The following is a 25,018-nucleotide window of genomic DNA, read 5'->3' as shown; positions in this document are numbered from 1 at the left end:
TAACTTCAACAGCATTAGGCAGCAGAGGCAGAGCACGGCGTGGCAGGCAGAGCAGGGAACGGGAGTTTTGCATTAAGCAGGCCCTGGGTATTTCTACCAGGGCGAAGGAAGCAAATCAGGATTGACAGCTAAGCCTCCTACTGTGAAAACAGGGTCTGTGGGTGTAGGTCTCTGATGAAGGAACTAAACTTCTATCTCTCCATTTCTTTTCCCCCCACAATTAATAATAATTTGTCCTTCTCTGCCATCTTCTCTATGTGGCAATCAGGGAGATTTACAAATATTAATTAAAGCTCTTCACACACCTGTGGAGGCAGGTGTTAACAGCATAAGGTCACAGAGCAGTTCGCCAAAGCGATGAGCTGCAAAATGCCCCCTAAATTTCTGACTCGTACGCAGGCTCCTGCTCTCTGTGACCGGATGGACTTTCCTCCTCCGTAACCACTAACAGATTTTCTGGGCACACTGCTGGCTCTCGTGATGTCCCAAGTGAAGATGGGGGAAGCGGGGCATATAGTCCAAGTGTCGTCATGGATGCAGACTTAGGACATTTGAGGAAGGAGGTCTGGGGAGAGAAGGCTTTAATTGGGCCTGAGCAAAACTGAAGATTCCCGAGGACAGTATGGATGGCATTTCAATTTTCCCAGACAACATCTGACAAGGAAGTATTCACGCTCCTGCTAGAAGAAAAAAATATATACATATTTTTTTCTCAAATTGCTGTGAGCTACAAACAGCAGCAACTCCAAGGGCTATCCTAGAACCACCTCCAGGCATCACACGCTCTAGTGTAGATGGAAAAGTATGGGTGTGTTCGACTTTTGCTACTTGTCTTTTTCCTTGTGTTTGATATGTCTGTCCATCCATCCATCCATCCATCCATCCATCTATCCAAATGCTGTACATATTTATGAACACTTAAGGATATAAAAATATCAATTAAGAGCCAGGTAGCTTGTGGGGCAACTGTAGGGTAACCAGGTTATGAATGCCAATTTCTGCTTCCACAGTGCAGCTGAGGGCTCTAGGGAAATCTGCCAGCTTTGCAGAGAACCACAATATCCATGGGGGAGGGGGCGCTCATAGCAGCCACAAGAGCATTTGACCTAATAATCTGGTAAAACAGGAAGACTCATGTTGCTACTTTGTTTAGAGCCAGAAAGGGAAAACGTGGAAGAGTAGTTGCAGAGGACACAAGAAGTGGGTAAAAGAACATCTCGATATGCCACTTGTGTCCTCACTACTCCTCACAGCTCTGCCCTGATACCACATCCCTCGTCTGACCTTTGCTGTCATGAAAACCACAGTGTGGCAGAAGGGAAAGCCCGGACCTTTCTGAGCCTCACTTTCCTTACATGCAAAATAATGCCTCCTCTAAGACTGCTCTGAGAATTAAAGAACAACCACAACACAAAAAACACCTACTATGTCCTCAGTGGGTTGAGGTTCTGCTTCTCCCAATCTCAAATGCCCATCTTTCCTGCCTTTTGAGAATCCTTATTTTCATGGGAACTGTGCTTTCTGAAATTGCTAATTGATTCAATAAATTGTCATTCTAGCAAGATATGCTTTAACAGACATTTCACAGCCTTAGAGATGTGCACTATTTAAGGGAATTTAAGGCACTTTGGCAATGCTTCCATCCTTACCTCCTCCGTCCTCAACTTGGCAACCAGAGGAATCCCACTGGAAATGCCAACACATTCCCACCTACAGGAATCCCGGCTGTTCTGCTGCTCTAGAGCACTCCAGGCTGCCTGGAATTTTTCGTTCGGGCAGCCCCGTGACAGGCTCCCTCGTGCCCTTCAGGTCTTTGCCCCAAAGACATCTACTAGTGAGGCATTCCCTGACCATTCCCATCACCGAAGCTGATCTTTGCTTTTCTTTTTCTCCATACACTTAACTGCCCTCTAATACACTATACCATTTACATAATTATTGACTTTTATCTCTCACAAATGAGAATAGAAGCTCTATGAGGCCAGGGAATTTATTTTCTTTTCCTGTTTGTCATTGTATCTACAATGTCTACTAGATGCCAGTTGTACGCACTCAGAAATAGATGTTGAGAAGGACAGAGAAGTCCATTTGAAGTAGTTCCTACTGGCCAAAAACTGGAACATTTTGAGTATCAAAGGAAATAATGGTAGTATAGGATTATAACCCATTGAATAACATAACTCATGAGATACATGGATATATACATGAATGAATAATGAGAAGGGGAAACTCCTATGCAGCAGAAGCCAAGTAATAAATGCAGAAAATCGTTTGGCAACCAACCATATTGATACTTGATTCAGTCAAGAATTATTAGTAGTGGGGGGGTGCCTGAGTGGCTCAGTTGGTTAAGCGGCTGCCTTTGGCTCAGGTGGCGATTCTAGAGTCCTGGGATTGAGCCCCGAATCGGGCTCCCTGCTCAGCAGAGAGCCTGTTTCTCCCTCTCCTTCTGCCTTCCTCTCTGCTTACTTGTGCTTTCTCTCTCTGTCAAATAAGTAAATAGAATCTTTCAAAAAAAAAAAAAAAAGAAAGAATTATGAATAGATGCTCATCTACTTGGTGGAAGTTTAGAAAATAAAAAGGAACTATTTATAGGGTTTGAAAGTATCTCCACTGCCCCCCCACCCCCCGCAAGAGACTTACTAATTACAAAGGATAAAAGACTACTTTACAGTGGAGAACCTTGGCAGACACCACCTAACCAAGTTATCAAAGTTAACACTGGCAGTAACGGGATGGATAGACCGGACACGCCTCCCGATAGGACGCAGTGAGAAGAACTTCACATTTGTCTGTAGCATTCCTGCCAATAATATACAACCTGAATCTAACCACAGGAAACTATCAGACAAGCCCAAATTGAGGGACACGGTGCAAAAGAACTGATCCACACTCTTATAGAGGGTCCAGGTCATAAAATAGAGACAGACGTAGGAACTGCTCCAGATTACAGGAGACTAAAGACACATGGCAATAGAATGTAATGAACGGACTTGGATTTTCATTTTGCCACAAAGGACATTATTCAGATAACAGGAGGAATATGAATAAAGTTTATGGCGCAGATAATAGAAGTGTATCAATGTTAACTTCCTGATTTTGAGAATTGTGCTGCGGTTATATGAGAGAATTCCTTTTTAGGATATACACAACGAAGTATCTATGGTCAAAAGTATATCTTGTTCACAATGGTTACAGAAATATATATGCATATGTGTGTGTGCATGTACGTCTGTATTTTATGTGTATATGCACACATATACACACATATGGAGAGAGAAGAGAGCAGAATATGGCAAATGAGTAAAATGTTAACAGAGGTGAATATAACTGTGGGATGGCCTGAAATTATATTCTTGCAATTTTCCCTTAATTATTTTTTATTTTAGATTTTATTTTATGAGAGAGAGCGAGAGCACATGCACACATGTGTGGGGAGTTGCGGAGGGAAAGGGAGAGAACCTCAAGCAGAATCTGTGTTGAGTGCAGACCCCAAGGTGGGGCTCGATCTCATGGCCTGAGCTGAAGAGTTGGACACTTAACCGACTGAGCCACCGAGGTGCCCCATCCTTAAGTTTGAAGTTGTGTCAAAAATAATTTTTTTGAACGAATGAATGAAGGAATGGAGACAGAAGCCCAGGGAAAAATTTCCAGACTTATAATGAAATCAGCAGGGTCACTGACTACTGCATAAAATGTGCGCTGGAGGGTGACAGGTGCTCTAGCTGGTTGTCCAAGTTTGGCCACACTAGCCACCTGGTAACGGCCATTCTGCAGCACACATGTGCACACCAATGGCAACAGAAGGTCACACCGAACATGACCATGTGCAACTGGGAACCACTGAGGGTCTGGAGGTGGATCTGTACACATTCGGCTTTTGCTCTCAGTATTTCCTCACCTGATTCTGGACTGGCCATGTGTCACCCTCTTCAAGCAAAACAACCAGCTCCGTATTTCGAGATGAGATTTTCATTGTTGTTGTTGTCTGCCGTGCTGGGCTTGGTAATTACTGCTCCCGCCTTTCCTCCTCATGGTCTATATTATAGATTAATGTAGGTTTGATCACCTTTACCCAGAGTATCACTCAGGAATGCAGGCAGGAGAGTAATGATAGTTTTACTATGCCAGACCCTGGGTCGATACATAATTAAATCATATTTTAATGGAATGGACATAAAAGGCAGAGAGATGGAAGCTATACTTAGTCTTAAGATTAGAGCTCAGAAAACAAGGTAGCACCTGCCTCCGACAGTTTCCTGCCCAAGAAAATACATAGTTTTAACTATTATTATACCTTTTCTCTTTTCATTAAAAACCTCCTCTATTGACCTGAATGTGAACCTTGCTATGGATGAAAAATTGAGGTTTGGGACTTATTGTTCCTTTTATCTTATTGGAGTCAGATACCTGTCTCATTCTCTAGCTCTGACCAAATCATTCAGCCAGACCCCAGGAAAATGACATCGAGAACCCCCTGCAGAGAGGAGTCCGGGAAAGCCAGCTGGCTCATCAGTCAACCCCAACACCATTAGCAGGTTTCCTGAGGACTTTTCGTTCCGTAACTGCCACGTGTGAGTTAAGAAAAGACTTTTGCAAAGGGAGATTAGGGGGGTGAGGAGCAGCAGAACAGAGGACAAAGACAGAAGTTAAGCAAAATCTTCTCTTTATCACTGTGGATTCCTCCTTCAGGGTTTAAGTGGTCTTCAAAGTATTGAGTGGTTCAGAATTCTTCGGGCAGCTTATTGAAAATGATACTTGTAGACACTGTCAGTTGAAATTTTGGTTCTGGTAATGGCTAGGTGGCTCAGTCAGTTAAGCGTCTGCCTTCAGCTCAGGTCACGATCCCCAGGTGCTGGGATGGAGCCCTACATTGTGCTCCCTGCTCAGCAGGGAGCCTGCTTCTCCCTCTCCTTCTGCCTGCAGCTCTCACTGCTTGTGTGCTCTTTCTCTCTCTCTGACAAATAAATAAAATCTTAAAAAAAAAAAAAAGATTTTAATTCTATATTTCTGGGGCAGGGCCCAGGAGCCTACGGTTTTTGTTTTTTTTTTTTTTTAACCTGTGTTCCTTACATACAAGGTAGCCCTGCTGCTAATATTTGAGAAAAACTGTGTAGTTCTTGAGAAAACGGGGACTTGGTGGTCTGTCCAATGTAGAGAGGGTAGGCTTCCGAATGGAAGTTGGAGGCTGGTCAAGGTTAAACGCTCAGTCTTAAGGTCTCAGATGATGCTACTTTGGTGGAAAATAGAACCACAGAGGGATTGTCCTACATCCCCTTTCTCTGAGTAGCATGTGGTTAATAAGCAACCATGTCAGGTTGGGGGCGGGGTGATTAGCAGTAACTGGAAATAACGCTATAGCTCATCAAGCCATTATATTCCATTAGCTGGGGTGGGGAACAGAGCAGTTAGTGCAGTGGATTGCAACAAGCAACAAACACAATTCACTGAGGATAGAAGCATATGGCTCTACAACGAAAGGGTTTAAAGATCTGGGTCACCCACCCGGTATTGTCTGAAATAGGATCACAGGAGGAGAGATGGCACGAGGGGGGCTGGGGTGGGAGGGGAATTATATTCATGCTGGAGTGTGTATCTGAGTTTGCTGAAATGGAGCGATACCACACTGAGAGATTAGACTGTTTGCATACATTAAATGGCTTTAGTTTACACACACATGCATAGGTGTTTACCAATTAATATACTGAAGAAATCACAAATCATGTGTAAGCCACCAGTTCTTAGACACAGTTTAAGCCTCATCTTTCATGCAGTGCTGGGCTTGTGTTCAGCTTGTTTACCAGGAGTGGCAGAACGATGGCTCATTGAGATGCTTTATGGTGGACGATGGGACGGGAATGTGTGGGTCTATGTGGCACGCGGCTATGACAGTCTTTACACCTACCAAGTTGTTCACGCATTTCCCTCTCGAATGGGAAAAACACTCTTCTGGGGCAAACCTGAGTCCTATTTCTAGGATCATTTTCTTTTAGGCTGGGAAAGGACTCAGGAGCTATCAGCCCCAAACCATCTTTGTTCAGATGACAAAACACAGGGCAGAGGGTGGGGTTGAGCGACAAGCCAAAGTTGGACCTCGCTCGTGACAGAGGGGGGACTAGTCTCTTCTGCTAGTGGTGGTGGTTGAGGGATATGTGCAGGGGCAGGCAGGGGAAGGAACCGATGTTCTCTGGGACACATTCCCTAAACCTGGCATTTCTAAGGTCAAACGCCGGCATGAGAGTTATAAGGGTGTATTCATAGGGACTGCATCTTAGGAAGATGGCGGGCACTGAGGTACAGTGATTGCAACAGAAGCTTGTGGTATTCTCCTATTATCCCTGAGCCACAGACTTAGTGGTTTAAGACAACCTAAACTTACTATCTCACAGTTTTGTAGGTCTCACTGAGCTAAAATGTCAGAGGGGCTGCGTTCCTTCTTGAGGCGCTAGAGAAGAATCCATTTCCTTGCCTCTTCTAGCTTCTGGCGGTCCCTCTTCCATCTGCCACTAGCACAGTATCCTTACAGCTCTGTATCAGACTCTGATACTCTGCCTTCCTCTTGTAAGAGGAAAGTGTCCTTGTAAGGACTTTTCCACGAACCCCCCTGCATAACCCAGGGTAATTTCTCCCTCTCAAGGTCCTTAACCTTAATCACACCTGTGAAGTCCCCTTTGCCATGCAGCATAACATCCACAGGCTCTAGGGATTAGTGTGGACATTTCTGGGAGGGGGTGCATTCTTCTGTCTGCTACCTGTTTTTTCATGGCATGTCCACTTTAAAGTTAGAACCTAGAGATCCCCCTGCTTCTGTCTCCTGATCCCCTCTTGTCTCCAAGATGCCACACAACTGGACCGAGGTGTTGTTTGACCTTTGGGCATGTCCATCCTCGTTTCCAGAGTGAAGCTCCCTATCTGCATACAACTTTATGGGGTCCTGGGAAGTACCCATTCCTTTGTCTTAAAGATGATAACCAAAGGAGTTAGGAGGTTGGTCATCTAGGTTTTTTCAAGGGCTGTGCGGATTGTCTTAGAAAGCATGGAGGCCAGCCTCAGTGTGGGCTGGTGTGTTCTGGCATTTTTATGAGGCTATAACTAAGTGAAGTGGAAAGGATGATATATATTAAATATCTTAATAGGACAGGTTATTTCTACTTCCAACGTGGGCAATAAAAGAGATGGCATATACAAATAAAAATAATTACAGTATGTGGTGTTCCTTTACAATGTGCAATCAAACTCATGAACCGATGACTTTCCTCTTATTGAATTAAGGTGCACCTTCCATTCAGATCTATTAACAACATTCACAAACCATTGTTATCTTGTCAATGGCATCTTTAATTAAAGACTCCTCTGGACCGTTCTAATCACTTCACATTGTGAGCTCACAGGGGCTTCTGACATACTCTGATGAAAATGATGGCAATTTTTATTTATGCGTATTTGTTTGTGGACCAAGGGGCCGTGGGGTGGGAGGAGCGGTGAAGAGCGTGGTGTGCGGAAATTCTTTCCCAAAAAAGCAGATCAGAAGATGACAGCATGAGAGTTCTCCTCCCTCCCTTTCTCTTTGCCCCTCTTCCTTCTTTCTCTCCTCCCCTCCTCTCGTTGTGGGGGTAATGGCGTTCTCTTTGAACTGAAATGACTTTGTGAAGGAGCCTCCGTGATTTCACAGCAGTAAAGAGCAGTCTTCAGCTAAAGGTGCATTAACCCTTCTAAGCCATTAAGATACCATTTGATTAATTGCCCCTTTTATCACACTGCATGGCACTGGTAGTGTGAATGAATTAATGTGTCTCCCAAATGGCAGCAATCTGTTCCCCTTGCACTCGCGCAAGGAGCCCCTTTGTTTGTTCCTTAGAAAGCACCTTCCCACGTCAGCAGTTGCCTCTGCCAGACACAGAGCTCATTAATGCCAAATCCCCTCCAAAGGGAAGATGTTTTCCATTCTGAGTCTTCCAGTAAAAAATCCCTAAAACTCCCTTAAAGCCACAAGCGGGATTCCAATCTATGACTGAGCATTGAACAGAACTGGTGACAGAAACAATCTGTTCACTTCTGTCCATCACGATCTAGCAAGGGAAGCCTGACAGATCTTGATCAAGGCTGGCCTAAGCCGCCAGCCCAGCTTCACTGGCCACTGATCTCCTACTGTGGACACGAGTCCACTCTTTGGACTCCATATAATACGCCTCTGGAGTATAACTCCTAGGCCCCCGTGTAAGGAGAGATCGAAGCAGACGAGTCCTCGTATCTTCACAAGCTCTGATCTTAGAGTGAAGAGTTAATATGTGTGCTACCACTGAATTGATCTTTCCTCCTAGTCTCTAGGAATGTGGTAGCCGTCTAAAGGGACCCAGCATCATGGGGACAGAACTAAAGAACATTCCAGGGACTCCAGAGAACTTATCTATGCAATTAAAAAAAAAAAATAAGGCAGGATGAAAGACAATATCATCAAAAGATAGCATTTGTATGGTACTTTATACTTTGCACCAGACTTCTCATATATGTCACTTTATTATCCTCCCCCAAATCCCGGAATGCAGCTAATATTATACAGGATTTCTAGATGGTACAGTTGAGGCCCAGAGAAAGAAAATGACTTGCTCACAGTCATTCAGGCTGGAGAAGTCACCAGGGATCTGGAACTCAGGCCTTCGGAATCCCTGTGTTCTCACTGCCACCCATCATCTCCTTTCTGATCCCTCTTTACCTGTCAGGGATGCCAGTGACCACGTCTATACTACTTTCCCGACAAGTTATGTGTGTCGTCGTTTCACTTCAGTGAACTCCAGGACTGGCCGATTCTTACCCAGCTAGGGAGGCAAAGAAAACAAAGGCAGAAGACTCTGCCCTGGGCGCCTGGGTGGCTCAGTGGGTTAAGCCTCTGCCTTCGGCTCAGGTCATGATCTCAGGGTCCTGGGATCGAGGCCCGCATCGGGCTCTCTGCTCAGCGGGGAGCCTGCTTTCTCCTCTCTGTCTATGCCTGCCTCTCTGCATACTTGTGATCTCTCTCTCTCTCTCTGTTTCAAATAAATAAAATCTTAAAAAAAAAAAAAAAGAAGAAGAAGACTCTGCCCTGCACACGGCAGGCAGGCAGGCAGGGTTTGTGGCCAATATCATGACTTTCTGCTCTACGAGCATTTGCTGCCAGACAGTCTGGCCAAAAGCTTCACCGGGGATTTTGATTCAGCAATTGTCTTTTTTTTTTTCTTGGTTATAAATATTGTTTTTGCATTGTATTGATTTATTCTTTAATCAGTTTCCTTTCTACCCCCTTTCTTGTAAGTCAGAGGGCTGTGTTTATTCCCTGGAAAGAAAACCAAAGAGGCTCCTGGAGCAACTATTATCACCAACTGTCAGGTGACCTTCAGCTGGCAAACCTCTCTCAACTAGTTAATCGTCAGTTCCCAAGGCAGAATTCTGGAAATTATCTTTGACTCCTTCGTCGCTCATATTAACAGCCCCCTCCCAATCTCTCGTGCACAACTAAAGACAAGGACACTCAAAAGTAGAGTGACTATAATTTATTGCCCACATGCAGATACTTCCGAGGATGAAGAGGGCGCTATTAATAAATGTGCTAGGCAAAAATGAGGCCCATGTTCACTGTCCTCAAAAGGAGGGTGCTGGCATAAGGAAGACTTGAACTGGGAAGTGGTCCTGGAACTGAAGCAGAAAATAAGATACCAAAAATGGTGGACCAGATCTCCTGAAGCTGATCCTTCCTTAATCCCTAGCTAGCAGGTAACTATCAATTTCCCCTAGGCAGCAAATTACTGTCTAACATAGTCTAGTCCTTATCACTCTTCCTTGCATATTTTGTTCGGGTTTGCTTAGTTCCAAAATATATGATGCTATTTATACCCCTGTGCCTTTACACCTTCTATTCCCTTTGACTGGAATACTTTTTACTCATGTTCAGTTTTTAAGTCAATTGTCCCTTCCTCTTGGAAGCTTTCCCTGAGCCTTTACACAGGGCCCATCCCTTTGCTTCTGGATAGTACATGTGTATCTGTCACCACATGGATCACAGTGCAATTATCATCGGTGATTTGAGTAACTGGGTTTGCTTTGGGGGCTTCATCTATTGTGGTATAAGGTGGTTCTAGTTTTCCTAGTGCAAGTTGACCCTTGAATGATACAGCTGAACACAGTTGAAAATGAGCACATAATTTTTGACTCTCCCAAAACTTCACAGCCTACGGTTGACTGGAATCCTTACCGAGAACATAAACAGTTAATTGATGGATATTTTGTATGTTACATGTATTATATACTGTACACTTATGGTAAAGTAAGCTAGAGCAAAGTACATGTTCAGAAAATCATAAGAGGAAATACACTGACAGTGCTGTACTGTACTGAAAAAACTCATGGAAGCGGACATCAGCGTTCAAACCTGTGTTGTTCAAGGGTCAGCTATAATTGCTAATGCTTGTGCTTACTGGAACTGCCCAGGGTAACAGGGTCCCTTGAAAACTTCTCAGTTTGATACTATATTTTAATAGTTAATTAAATAGAGGAGACCTAAAAACTATGTTAAAAATTTAATCTTCCATCTGATTCAAAATTCCACCCTGACCCCTGGTACCCATGCACACAGACACACGTGACCACACACACATGCACACACACACACACACACCCGGGGCTCTAGAGCAGGCTTCCTGCTCCTTCCTGTCTTCCCTCACCAGGAGCTCATCCCCATGGCACTGTGAGAGAGAGCAGGGATAGGAAAGCACACCACCTCCTTATGTAACTACCTGTGACAAGGTAATAATATTTTCTCAGATGACTTACAAGTCTTAAGAGAATCCTTACTGGATTCAGTACAGATAGGTGGGGATGCCAAAAGTCATCTGCGACAGAGGGTCCTGGTGATGGGACAGCAAACAGTTGCTGTGAAGCATCTGTAGTTTCTGCGGGTCTCGGTTACTTCCGCCAACTGGCCCCCATCTGGCAGCAGCTTGACTCTGCTCTCTGACTTCTTTGCCTCACATTGCACTGGCCCCTGGCAAACCTGTTTTCAACCTCACTTACTGTCTCTGGTTTGGGTCCATCTTCTCTACCCCCTGGAAGGATGGGGACCTGGGAATAATGGAAGTGTTCTTTGCTCCTCCCTCCTTGGTTTTAGCATCATGGGACAAGTCAACAAGCTTATAAACAATGAGAAAATCAAATATCACTGTCCAGTTCTCCTGCAGATGGCCCAAGTTTTATAAGGAATTCTCTTTAGCTTATTCTCTTTGACATTGGAGAGAGCAGAGGCGGCCATTTTTGATGACTGTTCTCCTCCAAAATAGGACTTATTTTCTCTCTTCTTCTATCAATAGGGAGGGAGAGGACCTGGTCTGTGAGTGGTCTGGGGAGCAGCAGTGCCCATGCTGATGAAATGAAACTTCTTGGAAGGTTTGGCAGGGAGGTGGGAAAATCAGCCTTTGGCATAATAGTTTGAAAATCTCTGAAATTAGAATGTGGGGGGCACTTCTCTCTCTCTGGCGGTCTCTTTTTGTAAATATGCTCTGGGCTTTGTCAATTTTCAGAATACAGAAAATGCCACTGTACCCACAAACATCATTCTGATACATATATACAACCTTGGTCCTCCTACCATCACCTCCACCAGAAATAAACTCCTTATAGAAGGGATATTTTATCCTGCTTTACAGTACTGGGCAGATTTGGGGCTTAATAGTCATAGACTATACTGAGCTCTAGTATTAATTGGGAAAAGTTTTCCAGAAGTCTGCAACAGTTTTGCAGTGTTGAATGGGCAGTGTTTTTTTGCCTGAGCTGGGGGATGGCTTGAGACGCACCCTAGCAGGTAGGTCTCCCAAGCTGGAGAAAGCCAACGGAGATACAAATAAACCCAGAAGCTTTTAGTCAGGTTTTCTCCCTGGTGGCAATGTCCTGAGAAGTCACCTGGTGGCAGGGTGGAACCAGGGTTCACTACCTTGTGAGAAATCAGAGCTCTGGGAGGCCCCAGGAAAGTGAATGTGGTTTCCTATTTTTCTGTGACATGGGGTTTTAGATTGACCTCAAATGTCTTTCACACAAAGACTAGTCATCATTAAAATTTCATTTTTACAGGAATGGCCATCCATAGCCAGATTTTCTTCTTACTCTTCTAGAAACGAGATCAGCCCATGTGTGTTTCTGAGGGTTTATATCTTTTGCTAGGCCTGAGTCATGAAGACGTACGTGCGTGTGCGTGTCCGTGTGCGTGCACGCTGGTCTTGTGACTGTGGAGGGAAAGCTACAGGAAGCCATATTCCACAGGAACAGCCTCCACCACACTGTTTCGTGGTGAGCCGTTCCTGGGAAAGAAATTCTCTTCAGTTCCCAGGGTGACTTTTTGTGTCTTCCTGGTCTCGTGTTTGGTCTTACCTCATGCTTTGCTGTTAAAACTCTTGCTCCATCAAGGCACCGTAAAAACAGCTTATTCTAACACCACCTTCCTACCACCACATCTGTTTCCCTGCTCTTCACCCCAAGAAATACCCACTGACTCAGACCATTCAGAAGCAAAACAAAACCAGAAGAGAAAAAGTGGTTGAAATACGCCATCTGGGCCGAGCCCAAATTCAAAACTATGTGTCTTTTTGTAAATTTTTCAATAAGATTACTTATATTTCCAGTTCCAGTTTAGGCATTTGGTTAGGGATATCCACATGACAGTGTAATTGGAAAAAGAAATGAGTGTTTGCCTTTGGTTTCGTTTTATTGCTTCTTGGAAGAAAGCTCCATATAATAATTTTCTGGTCCAGTTCTCTACTCTCTGACTATGGGGTAGGGAGGGGTGAGAGACCTGTGGGAGGGGTAGAGGGAAGGCTGTGCTGCATCCAAAACTTCTCTTATTGTAATCCATGTGAGAAGAATCTCTAAAATGAGATTTTAATTCCCTTGCCGAGATACCTGCATTTTATAAAAGTTTATCAAAACCCAGTCAGAAAGGATGAGAAGAATTTGATCCCAAAAGCTCCTAACGAAATGTCCCAACAACAACCCCAGATTCTTTCAAATTGAAGTTTGGGAAAAGAGAGGGGCTTTCTGAGAATGATCAGTACTGATTTCCTGCCCTCCAAAGGGGCCCGATAGGAAAGGAGGTCACCTCTGACTTTGAGCTAGTTGACCAAATGCTCCTGATCTGGGAGGAGCCCCAGGGCTTCCCTAGCAAATACTTCTGGCAGCCCTGATTTCATGCTCTTGCCTTTCTGTGAGGCTACTCGAGTTCCCATTCCTGTGATGCCACTAAGTGTTCATTAATTTCGGAATGGCTCAGTGTGTGAAACCTAACTCATTGTCCAATCTGTGCCCTGGCCTGGGCTACACTTGGAAGGAAGCTGCTTAAGATAATGACTTAAAAGCAGGGAAAGATATCTGCATTCAGCCACTCTTATGCTATGTAGATTATGGAAAATGTATCCTGGAGCTGAACATTGAGGTATTTACTGCCCTTATGCCTTTCTTTGCCTGGCTAATTTCTACTGATGTTTTAGACTCAGGTCAAGTGACATCTTCTGGAAAGCACTCTTCTCTACACCCCGTCTGTGTGTCTATGCTTGGACTGGATTAAGGCCATTTTGTATTTTTCCATGGTTTTCCATGAGATTCCCTATTGCAGTGTGGTTCCACACTGAATTGCAAAGTGATCCTGGCCTTCCGCAATCTGGGCCCCTCCCCATCTGTTTCATGGTTTATTTCCATCATTCGGCGTAAGCCTTATCTCTCCCCAAGTGTGCTTTACTGGACTCATGGATGACATACCTAACTGTGACTTAAGGGGCACAGTTACTGGAAGCATTGAAATGCCTTCTAAGCCAGATCATCTTGCTTTGGTGCCTCATCTAGCTACAACCCAAGTCGAGCTTACTAACTTTTCTTGCTGTTAATTTTCAAATCTATAAAAATTAGGATAATCATTATTGTTTACCATGTTGGCTCAATGTGAAGATGAAAGGATATACTGTAGGTAGAATGCTTTGTCAAATGTAAGTGTAGCAAGGAAGAAAAGAATACTTATTTTATCACCTTTTAGATTTTTGTATCCCTGTGTACCACAAAATCCCACCATATCCCTATAAGGTAGAGGACACATCTGGGTTGCAAAGAGTTTTACGAACTTCCCTAAAGTCACATGGAGGAAGCAGTGAAGCTTAGATCTGAACCCAGGGCCTCTGATGTCTGAGCTCACACTCGTAGCCACTGCGTTTAGATGTTTCCTAACATTGTGTTCCCTGAGACTCAGCACTTTGGTGGGACTTGTTTCCAGCCTCTGTGCTCTCAGTTCTATGATGTAATGATGCGATTTTCCTAATGTACTTCTAAGAAAAACTCAACTTGATCTTATCTTTCTGCCTTGCTTAATTCTCATGCTCATAGAGAGCGATTCCAGAGGATGCCCCATTCTAGGGGCCGAGAGTTGGAACATGAAGTTAGAAAGCGGTTTCTGTAAAGGCTCTGACATCAGGGAGAGATGGCATCCTTTAGTGTGTGAGCACTGCCATTGTGGTCAGATAGTCTGAAGTCAAATCCCAGCTCTACCAGGAAAGTAACATGCCCTTCGAAGCAGCTTTGCTGCTTGGAACCTTCATGTTTTTAGATTTTTTTTTTCTCCTTTCTAAAATTGCTACAACATCCTCTTCTTTTGACATAATGGAAGACTAAATGAGTCAAATGCATGCGAGAGCACTTTGCAAATTACACAGAAACAGAGGTAATTATTACTTTTCCAAGAATGCAAAGTCCTCATCCAGCAAACCATTTAATACGCATGTCTGTCCAAAAAGCCAACAGAGATCATCTCCTAAGCATTATGGGCAACCAGAGGTCCAGACTGCTGCACGAGGTTGGGAGAGATTCATTAAAATCATAGTTTAAGCCTGAAAGTGTAGACAGAGCAGGGACACTGAGGAAGAGTGACATCATTCCATTTAATGGGAAGTACAGAGTGTCCTCCTGGAGACTTCCCAGCAATAGAAGCCGGGCCTTCCGAGAGGGCCAGGGTGCATAAATTCACACAATGAACACCCTCACTGAAAACCTACCCAGATTTCAAAATACAGCCCTAGGAACCTATTTGAATACAGGGGGTTATTTTAAGTCTGTGATTCATTCTACACAGCCCTGTCTCTGGGAATCTGCTACTGAATCTGGATCAATGATTTCAGTGACAGTTCCACTAACTCATCACCCAGCTAACCCAGAGATGTCACTCAGAAAAAAGCAACAGAAAGGTGCCATCAATAGGAAAACAGAATGGACTTTAAAGAGGCTGTTTTCAAGATCTGACTATAATTCTGGGTGTGGAAGTGACGGAGAGTCAGAGGTTAAAGAGATGGAACTGTGCTGTTCCAGGTCTACAGATGGTAGAAAAAAACGGGCTTTCTTCTGAGCACAAGTTCAGCAGGACAGAAGGACACCATAAGATGACAACGGGTTTTTAAGTGATGTCCCGAAGGCAAGGTGACACTAAACAGGGCTACATTAATGGCCTTCGGATTAACCCCAGGATGAAGAGCTGCAGAACTTAGATCTGAGTAACCTCCTGTTAGGGATGGAAAAAAAAAATCACCAAGCTTAAGAAAAGTAGCAGCAGAAAGGCATGTGCTATTTTTAGTGTTCTCATAAGTAGTTTGGAGCATTTTGAAATGAAGATTGTCAAGAAAGCTAAATGAGCAGTAGCCTGCAACTGGTCATTTTCTTAAGAGCTAGGAACATCTGGGAAGGTTTGAGCAGCAGGAACACAAGAAAAGGAATATAGGCCTCCTGCAACTGTATCTTATCCTCCGATGAATAGACAGGAAAATGCCCACCTCACAGAGCTGAAGTCCTTGAAGAACCGTTCTGTTGCTGTCCACCTTCCTGGACAACAGTATAAACTCACATTTTAGATACGGATGGATAAACCAGACTGGTTAGCACAGAACTTATAAAGCTCGTGGTGGTCCAGGAGGCGACTGCATCAGGCCAAACCTGTCTTTCAAGGTCTGTGGACTCTGGCATGTCTTTAATATATTTCTCCTCCTTCTTTTGTAATTGCAGGACAGCTTGAGTGATATTTCCCACATAAGTCCTATTTATTGAGGTGGAAGACACTGGGTTTGAGAGGAAAGAGCTGAACGTAGGCCCAGTGGATGGATTATAAGGAAGGAAGCTGGAGGCTGGGGCAGAGGTTAGCAAGAGGCTGTGATTCGGGCAGGCTGACTGGATTTGGCCTCGTTCTTGATTTTTTTTTTTGCAGGATGACGTTTTCAGCAGCATGTGTAGAATGGACCCTGACCTAAATTTTAAACAGGTATAGTTTCTCATAGAAGTCAACTGAAGGGATAAAAAAGAGGTGACCCTTATCCAGGAAACTCCATTTTTAGGTCTGCTTAAGTGAGATGCTGAGTAAACTCTCCAAACCGCTCTGCGACTTGGTCGCCTCTACTTGCACGTGGAGGTGTTTAGACCCTAGCATGCCTTCAGGTGTGGAGGTGAGGGATCTAGTTCTCCAGGACTGAAGGGAACAGCACGAAAGCCAGCCACACCACGACCTACTCGCACGCCCTCTGAGCACCTTGCCAACAGCCAGCTAGCAGAGCCTTTTCCATTCCTTCCAAGCTCTCTCGAGCAGAAAGTTAAAACCACTGGGCACCAACAAATCCTTTCATGGAGACAGCTATCAGAATCTGTTCAAACCATCTGTTTCTCTGGCTCTTTTTCCTTCCAGTGTTTTTCCTTCACGTGTTCCCTGCTCACAACAAAAAAAAATCTAGCCTCAAAGAACCAAGATGTTAAGACTGAAAATGCCAGAGGTACACATCCAGTTAATGAGAGAAATTGCTTTCTAAAGAGGAGCCGGGTTTTATCTTGTGTGGAGGAAAGAGACATTTCCACAAATATTATCCTTGTGCTAAGAAAATAACCAACTACTTTCATTAAAGACTCCGCGACAAGATTTGTATATGTAATTGAATTTAATGCTACTGAAATGTGTCAGACCTGGAAGCTACTGCAGCATAGAAGGTGTTTTTCCATGGAGGGAAGATTACCTGAGAAATCCCCTCTCAGCCTACAGCAGGTCTTGTGCTGACCTGAAGAGGTCACAGGTTGGTCATTCTCATCATTTGCATAATGCCTAGCACCAAAAAGCACCGGCTGGGATGATTTTTTTTTTTTTTTTTTTTTTCTTTTGAGAGAAAAATTAGGTGAGGCAATCAGTATGGAGGGGACCTGCTAAGGACTTGCCTACTGAGTCACGGTTGTTTGTTGTCTGCGGTCAAGAGGTCAGTGACCTAGATGAGTCACTGAAAATTGCAGAGCTAGCTCTGTGTGTTTTCATTTTAGCCTACACTTTTGCAACTGGTATTTCCCTCTGTATAGTCAAGTAACGCATGGATCTTAGCTGTACACCTCCACGCCAAATTATCTCAAAAACCTCAGGTTTTCTGCAGAAGCTCCATTCTGCATTTAAGATGTCGTCAATATGCCACCCTTCTCTGTCTCTCACCTAGGTTCACCTTGGTTGATGGACATGTAGATCTCCCAAGAGTTCTCTTCTGGGATGGCGCCGTGCGGTATGAGTAAACTCACTCCTAAAACAGAAAAAGCCCAGAGGTTATTTGCCAATTTTCCAATAGTCTTGAAGCCCCACAGCTGAGCACCTTACAGACACACACACACACACACACACACACACAACTCACAGCAATGTATGAAATCCTGATCTTTGCAAAGTTTATAAAGTCTAAGAACTAATGGAGAAAACATTGTTTCCCAACAGTGACATAAAGAGGAGCATGTTACTCGACTGTGTACTCAAATTCAAAATATTTAGAGTCTTCTTGGCACTTTTTAATTCTCTTAAAGGATTGGGCGTCCTGAGACCAGACACCATCAAACCTGTCTGAGAATATAAGAGTTTATCCAACTGTATTGCTGTAGCTCATCTCTCTCCAGTCATCTCCAGAAAAGGCGTCTGAGATCGTGGGCGAGCCCTCTAATGCTTAGCTCAGGCCTGGTATGAAATTGTCTTATAAATTATGCATCTCAAAGTAAGTTTAAAGAGGTACTATATTTTTTCAAGAAAACTGGAGGAAAAAAAAAGCATGGATGAATTTAGGGACATTAAAGGACTAAATACCAGCTATATGACAACCTATATTTGCTGGGAAAAAAAAGAAGATGAAAGTTAAAGGTGGCATAACCATATTCATGTCAAATCAGAGAAAAATCAGTAGCCTAACTTCAGCAAAATCCTGTAATGCAGGACAGTGAAGGACCAGGAAGGCATATCACACTGTGTGTGCAACATCCTCTCTCTCCTCTTGTCTACTGCGAAGTAAATATTTCACTTTGGCCAAGAGAGAGGAATCTAGAGAGGGTAGAGATTCTCTTTAATGTAGTTTCTTGTTTATAAAAAGAGATGAAATAGAGACACAGTAAGACCTTTGCAAAATAAAATCTCAGGGCATCCTCCAAGTCTTTGAATAATGCAGTTCCCACCTTTCCCCCCTTTCATTAGTGCTAATGTAATTGCACAGAAAGCTTTTCAGGTTGCCGGTGGTAATTTACATCTCGAGATGGCAGGCTTTACTGATATCCTTTTGTGTGCCTGTTAGCTGCTGTGGAATCAAGAAATGCAAGACTCATTGCAAAACATGTTATTTGTGATGCACATTTATGAGCATTATTCAGTAACATGCTAGTTATCATCAGTATCTTTCGCCAGCACTAAGAATGAGGCACATTTAAATCTTGCTTACAGCTTTTCAGCAAGAGTATCCATTTATATTCTGGACTTTAATGTCAATGGAACTGTAATTGCCATACTTAGGGGCCTCTGAACAGGCTCCTCCTTTCATTTCCTGTTCTTTTTTAAATGTAGTTGCCAAATGAAGTGGACTCCAGGACATCCCTCCCTGCTGTGGAGCAGAAGTTGTGATACACAGGATATTCACTGGGTGTGGGTGTCAAGCTGAACGCACACCCTACACACTCTGTATTCTCTGTCTGAAACAGTACTTTTTCTCTGTTGCCTCTCTTTTAGACACTCTAGGCCCTTAGGACAACAGAGATCTTCAGTCCTAGATATAGATATAGAAGCAAATATGGCATCATCAAACAATGAAAGAATAACTTTATCGTGCTCCCATTTTTCTTTTTCTATTTTTTTCCTTTTTGTAGGTATATTTCACAGGCAATAAATTGTACCCATTTTAAGAGTACAAATTGATGAGTTTCTCATATATACTCTCTTAATCGCCACCGTAGTCAAGATACAGAGAAGTTCACCACAGAGTTGCCTGGTGCCCTTTATAGTCCTTTCTTCGATTGCCAACAAAAATGATCACTTTTTACTTTCTGATATGTTGATTAGTGTGTCTTTTGTAAACTCGCAAATAAATCCTACAGTGTGCTTAAAATTTAAAAAAAGCATATCATATCAATTACATGTTGCACAATGCCTGGCACACAGTAGGCACTCAAAAACAAAAACCAAATCCTGAATAAATGAAGGTATAGGATTTGAAATTGTTAAAAAAAAAAAAGAAAAAAGAAAAAAAGCCAGACGCTGAGACATGGTCTCTTCTTTAGATCATCCGTGCCTGACAGGCGACTCCCACATTGAATCAGAATAAATATGCATGTGGACTTTTGAAATAGGGCTGTTTGTAGAATGGATCCTATCAAGTCAGCTTAATTCCCTGTGTTCAGATTGAAACATTATTTCATAATACTCCTAAATACGACCTGAATCTACAGGATCATTAGAGCTTTAAATGATTTCATCTTTCCTTCAGTCAGAAATTTCACAATTCTTTTTCAAACATACTTCCCTCCTCCCACTAAAATAAGCATATTGTAAACAGAGATGGGACAAAACCACGGAGGCAGGGTCATGGTGAGTGGTAGTGAGGGCGGCAAGTTACAGCTTATGAAGGAGGAAAGGCAGAGTGGGGAATCTTTATGCGTGTGGTCCCCTTAAGAAGAGTCCGTTTTCGATATGTCACTCACCAGTTATCTCTGATTAAAGAAACATACTCTCCTCCAAACTCCACCTGCTACCCTGACAGCCTTTTATTTGGTATGATAACAGAACCACCTGTCTGAGTTTCTTGCTTCATATTTTGCATAATAAATGACTACTACAGCATGGGGACCATCCCATCCTCTTCGAAAAATCGTTGCCAGGCATCATACAATAATTCGGGATGGATGGCATTAGAACAATTTAATTGCTGTGCCTTGCTTCTTTACACTTTAGCCCCCTAGGGCATATTTTGCATTTATGTTCTGCAAATAACATGGCATATGTTTCAATTCCCCACACTTATTTTTCCTCAAACTCATTCCCAGTGAACAGCTTCAATCTTGTCCAGGACTTCTTACTAGAAGCTTTGAAAATGCCCTTTCACAGAGGAGGTGTTTGGGAATCAGACAATGCTTAAAACTTTGCGTTTGCAATGCAAGTACTTCTCAAGTCAAAAGGGAAGAAAAAGAAAAATCTGTGTCATGGTTTCATCTCACTTTTTTTGATGAATGTTAAACAGAGCCAATGAATGGGTTGATCTTGGCCTGCCTTCCACATGTATGTAAACACACAAAGATAGGAAGGGAGAGGAGGAGTGTGGGCCAATTTATTCAACCAGTATCTACTGGGAGCTTGTGAAGTGCCACACACTGGGTTATGAAGCGAAGGGAAGACAAAAATGCAACTTTCCAGGATTTTTATGAATATATCCTGTTCTTAGGAGCGGTTTGTGTCATTTTCTTTTCCCAGAGCCCATACTTCCAGTTTATAGATTCTTACAAGAAGGGTACTTGGTAAGCATGGCTGACTGACTCATTCCGCATTGAGTCTCCTGACGGCCAATTAGGACCAGGGAGGATTACGTCCCATGTTGACATTCATGCATGTTTAAATGAAGATTCTTAAGGATGTCCTAAAACATGGACTGGGGAAGATTTCGAGAATTGAAAGTTCAGAAACCAAAATCATGATGAGTAGGGTTGCATTTAAGGGCAATTTTTTAAGGAATCAGCTGAGGGAGGAGAACAAGACAGCATTTCTCAACTTGAACCTAAGTTCAGTGTTAACTCAGTAAGCTACTGTAGGGTCGGTTAGCTGGAATAGGAGCTTCAGACTAGTCCTATGGCAGATTTCATTTTAGAGGATAAAATCATTGATTTGAAGAGGGTGGTTAGCTATACCTCAGAGTGGGCTGTCAAGGCCCTGATGGTCTTGATTCAATGCTCTCTGGTTGTTTTGTCACACTTGCAGAGAGAGTGCACTCTTTCCTCTCAGTGGCCAACCTGTGATGATTCAGAGCACTACCTAATTCTTGTTGCTTAGAAATCAGAGGAGAGTATGTCCTCTTTGGACACTCAGTTAGGTCTTAGATGGCATCTCTGAAGACTAATCCATTGACAGGATGTCATTTTAAAAGTTACTTGGCCTACAGAGTAGAGAGCCCAGATATGAACCCTCAACTCTATGGCCAAATGTTCTTCAACAAAGCAGGAAAAATATCCAGTGGGAAAAAAGTCTCTTAGATAAATAGTGTTGGGAAAATTGGACAGCTACATATAGAAGAATGAAACTTGACCATTCTCTTACACCATACACAAAGATAAACTCAAAATGGATGAAAGACCTCAATATGAGTCAGAAGTCCATCAAAATCCTAGAGGAGAACATAGGCAGTAACCTCTTTGACATCGACCACAGCAATTTTTTTCAAGATGTGTTTCCCAAGGCAAAGGAAACAAAAGCGGAAATGAGCTTTTAAGACTTCATCAAGATCAAAAGCCTCTGCACAGCAAAGGAAACAGTCAACAATACAAAGAGGCAACCCACAGAATGGGAGAAGATATTTGCAATGACACTACAGACAAAAGGCTGATATCCAAGATCTATAAAGAACTCCACAAATTCAACACACACAAAACAGATAATCACATCAAAAAATGGGCAGAAGCCATGAATAGACACTTCTCCAAAGAAGACATACAAATGGCTAACAGACACATGAAAAAATGTTCATCATCATTAGCCATCAGGGAAATTCAAGTCAAAACCACATTGAAATACCACCTTACACCAGTTAAAATGGCCAAAATCAATAAGACAGTAAACAACAAGTGGTGGAGAGGATGTGGAGAAAGGGGAACCCTCTTACACTGTTGGTGGGAATGCAAGTTGGTGCAGCCACTTTGGAAAACAGTGTGGAGATTCCTTAAGAAATTAAAAATAGAGCTTCCCTGTGACCCTGTAATTGCACTACTGTGTATTTACCCCAAAGATACAGACATAGTTAATAGAAGGGCCATCTGTACCCCATTGTTCATAGCAGCAAGGTCCACAATAGCCAAACTGTGGAAAGAGCCAAGATGCCCTTCAACGGACGAAGAGATAAAGACAATATGGTCCATATACACGATGGAGTATTACGCCTCCATCAGAAAAGATGAATACCCAACTTTTGTATCAACACGGACAGGACTGGAGGAGATTATGCTGAGTGAAATAAGTCAAGCAGAGAGAGTCAATTATCATATGGTTTCACTTACTTGTGGAGCATAAGGAATAACATGGAGGACATTAGGAAAAGAAAGGAAAAGTGAATTGGGGTAAATCAGAGGGGGAGAAGAACCATGAAAAACTGCGGACTCTGAGAAACAAACTCAAGGTTTTGGAGGGGAGAGGGTGGGGGCATGGGTGAGACTGGTGGTGGGGATTAAGGAGGGAGCATGGAGCACTGGGTGTGGTACATAAACAATGAATCTTGGAAACTGAAAAAATAAAATTAAAAACCAAAAGTTATTTGGTCTATATACCTAAAGTATCCTTGTCAAAACATTAAGAAAATCCCCCTTCTAACCAAAAGGAGGAAAAAAATTCCTAAGAACTAATTGTATGCACGATTTAGCCCTGGACCTGAAGTTTGTATTCAAAAGAGTGCCTCGGTAATGAACCTTCGTCATTGATCCTCATAAAGTAACATGATAGCAAGGTCTGTGGACACTAGACCATGTTTATTAGGTCAGTTATGGAGGAAGTTCGACTCCCATTGTCCTTCTGCTAAATTATCTACTAGTGTATAAACCGTGTCTGGCTATAAAACATGGTATTTCTCATTCCTGTCAAGGAATGTCCTCTGTGCTTCCTGATCATGCTCTAGAAAATATATTTCAAGGGGGTTTAACTCTGGGGACCACCCAACCCTCCTGAGCAAACCTGGCTGTCAAATGGAAAAGGCGTCAAATAGAGCAAGCGATCTGTGCTGAAGTGACGAATGCAAAATCTAAAATCAGCGTCGATTCTGGTTGGCCACGTAAATCAAGGAAGCTTATAGAACCAGAGTTGGTAGCTCTGACACAAAGATGGTAAGCATCTTAAAAACGAATCTTACGGGATATAATTGTATCAATATCAACCGTTTAAAAGAATGCTCGGAGATACACAAACGCACACTTAACGACTTACCTGTATTTGGCATGACTAAGCGTCCTCCTAAGTGGCCAAAGACACCAGTGGTCCTCAGTTCCGTCCTTGTGGGGAGTGATGACACATTCTGGATGTAGGGTGTTTTATTTCTGGGATGCATCGTACTAAAGCTGCGGTTGTTTCCATGGGGAAAAGTCCCGGAATGATTCTTGCCGTGGTATTCAGCTCTCTCAGACACACCCAGGGACACCATGAATGAGCTCTGGACTTTGACTTTGATGTCGGACAAAGGGTTAAAGAGCGAGGACTCTGTCATGAGTTCCTTGTCCAGAGGGTCCTGGAGGCAGATGGGCCCACTGTATGTTTGGCTGACCGTGAGGTCTGGTTGCATGGAGGAATTCAAGAGCAGGGAGTTACCTGGTCAAAGAAAATTGATCTGTCACTCAGAAATGAAAAGGCGTCCCAGTTACCCCCTTGCCTCTGCCTCTAACTGCATAACCACCCGTGCACCTGCCAGCGGCCCTTCAGGCCCCAGCCTCTGCGGCAGGTCTGACAGGCTGGTCAGGAGTGACCAGAGCCTTGGAAATGGGGGCTCTGGCTTTCCCAGCAGTGTCTCCAAATGTCAGTGAACCCAAATCAGGGAAAAAAACATTTTCCAGAGCTCCTTGGATGCCATCTTTTCAAAACAAGTATTTCTGGCACTCCGTCAGGCGGCAAACTCAGGTATTATTGTTGATGTGACTATTTTAACTGGCGAAGAGAAGCTTAAAGAAAAAAAAAAGAAAGATGTTTTGGAATCCAGTCTGGAGGAAAAATAACATCTGTTCATTTGAAATGGTAAGAGGTGACACAGCGAGGTAGGGCTGTTTATAACAAGAACGGCGTTGGTGGCGGCACGTCTCACGTGGCATTCTGGGCAGTTTCTGGAGCCGGGGGAGGAAACGCTGTGTCCTCTGGGCAAAATGGTCAGGGAAGCCCACGGATCACTCCGTGTCTGAGTCTGCTCTAATAGCGCATATGTCACCCGGAGAGGAAAAAGAGGCCCCACACGGGGAGAGTGAGACTCCTGATTCGACTTGGGGAGCAGCTGAGAACGGCTTCCTTTCTATCTCAGAACAACTGAAACCAAAAAATCTTTAAAAAACATGAGAAACTGGACTTTCATTTGTTGGACTTTCACCGATATTTTCTAGGCCAAATATTAAAAAAGAAATGCCGTGCTATTTTCTTGTGATGAAGTAACCTCATTTGTTAGTAAATAACGAAATAACTCTCGGTCCCGAGCCTCCCACCCGTATCAGTCCATCAATGTGACTTCTCAAATTGAAACCCAAACCATATTAAACAATTTTCCTTTGGGGCATGACAAAATGTTTAAAGTATGATATTTTTGAAAATGTTGCAATTCTAGGCCATATTGTATTAGCCTCTATTGTTCTTCCAACTCATAATTTGTAGCAATGCCAGCAGGAAATCTATAAACCTGACTTTTCCCACCTCTTGTTCGGATGCTCTAAGAATCCAAAATCATAGAGGAGGAGGTTCAAAATGAGATGAAAAGGCTTTGTAGATCTAAAAGCT

General features: G+C 43.2%; 1 protein-coding gene across 10 annotated transcripts in view; it reads right to left on the bottom strand.

The window, feature by feature from the left end:
- UNC5D (unc-5 netrin receptor D) overlaps window positions 1-25,018 on the bottom strand; it is a 529,170-nt gene that overhangs the window by 39,266 nt on the left and 464,886 nt on the right. For all 10 annotated transcript variants that reach the window (XM_032838130.1, XM_032838133.1, XM_032838131.1 and 7 more), the window contains 2 exons: window positions 23,477-23,854; window positions 17,498-17,582 (listed from right to left, as the gene is read on the bottom strand). In XM_032838130.1, coding sequence (XP_032694021.1) covers window positions 17,498-17,582; window positions 23,477-23,854 — 463 coding nt within the window. The remainder of the gene's footprint in view (window positions 1-17,497; window positions 17,583-23,476; window positions 23,855-25,018) is intronic.

Source organism: Lontra canadensis, unplaced genomic scaffold (assembly GCF_010015895.1).
Source record: "Lontra canadensis isolate GAN:19392208 unplaced genomic scaffold, GSC_riverotter_1.0 scaffold102, whole genome shotgun sequence".
Taxonomy (NCBI): domain Eukaryota; kingdom Metazoa; phylum Chordata; class Mammalia; order Carnivora; family Mustelidae; genus Lontra; species Lontra canadensis.
The sequence above is the reverse complement of the archived record's forward strand: the minus strand, read 5'-3'. Positions and strand labels throughout refer to the sequence as shown.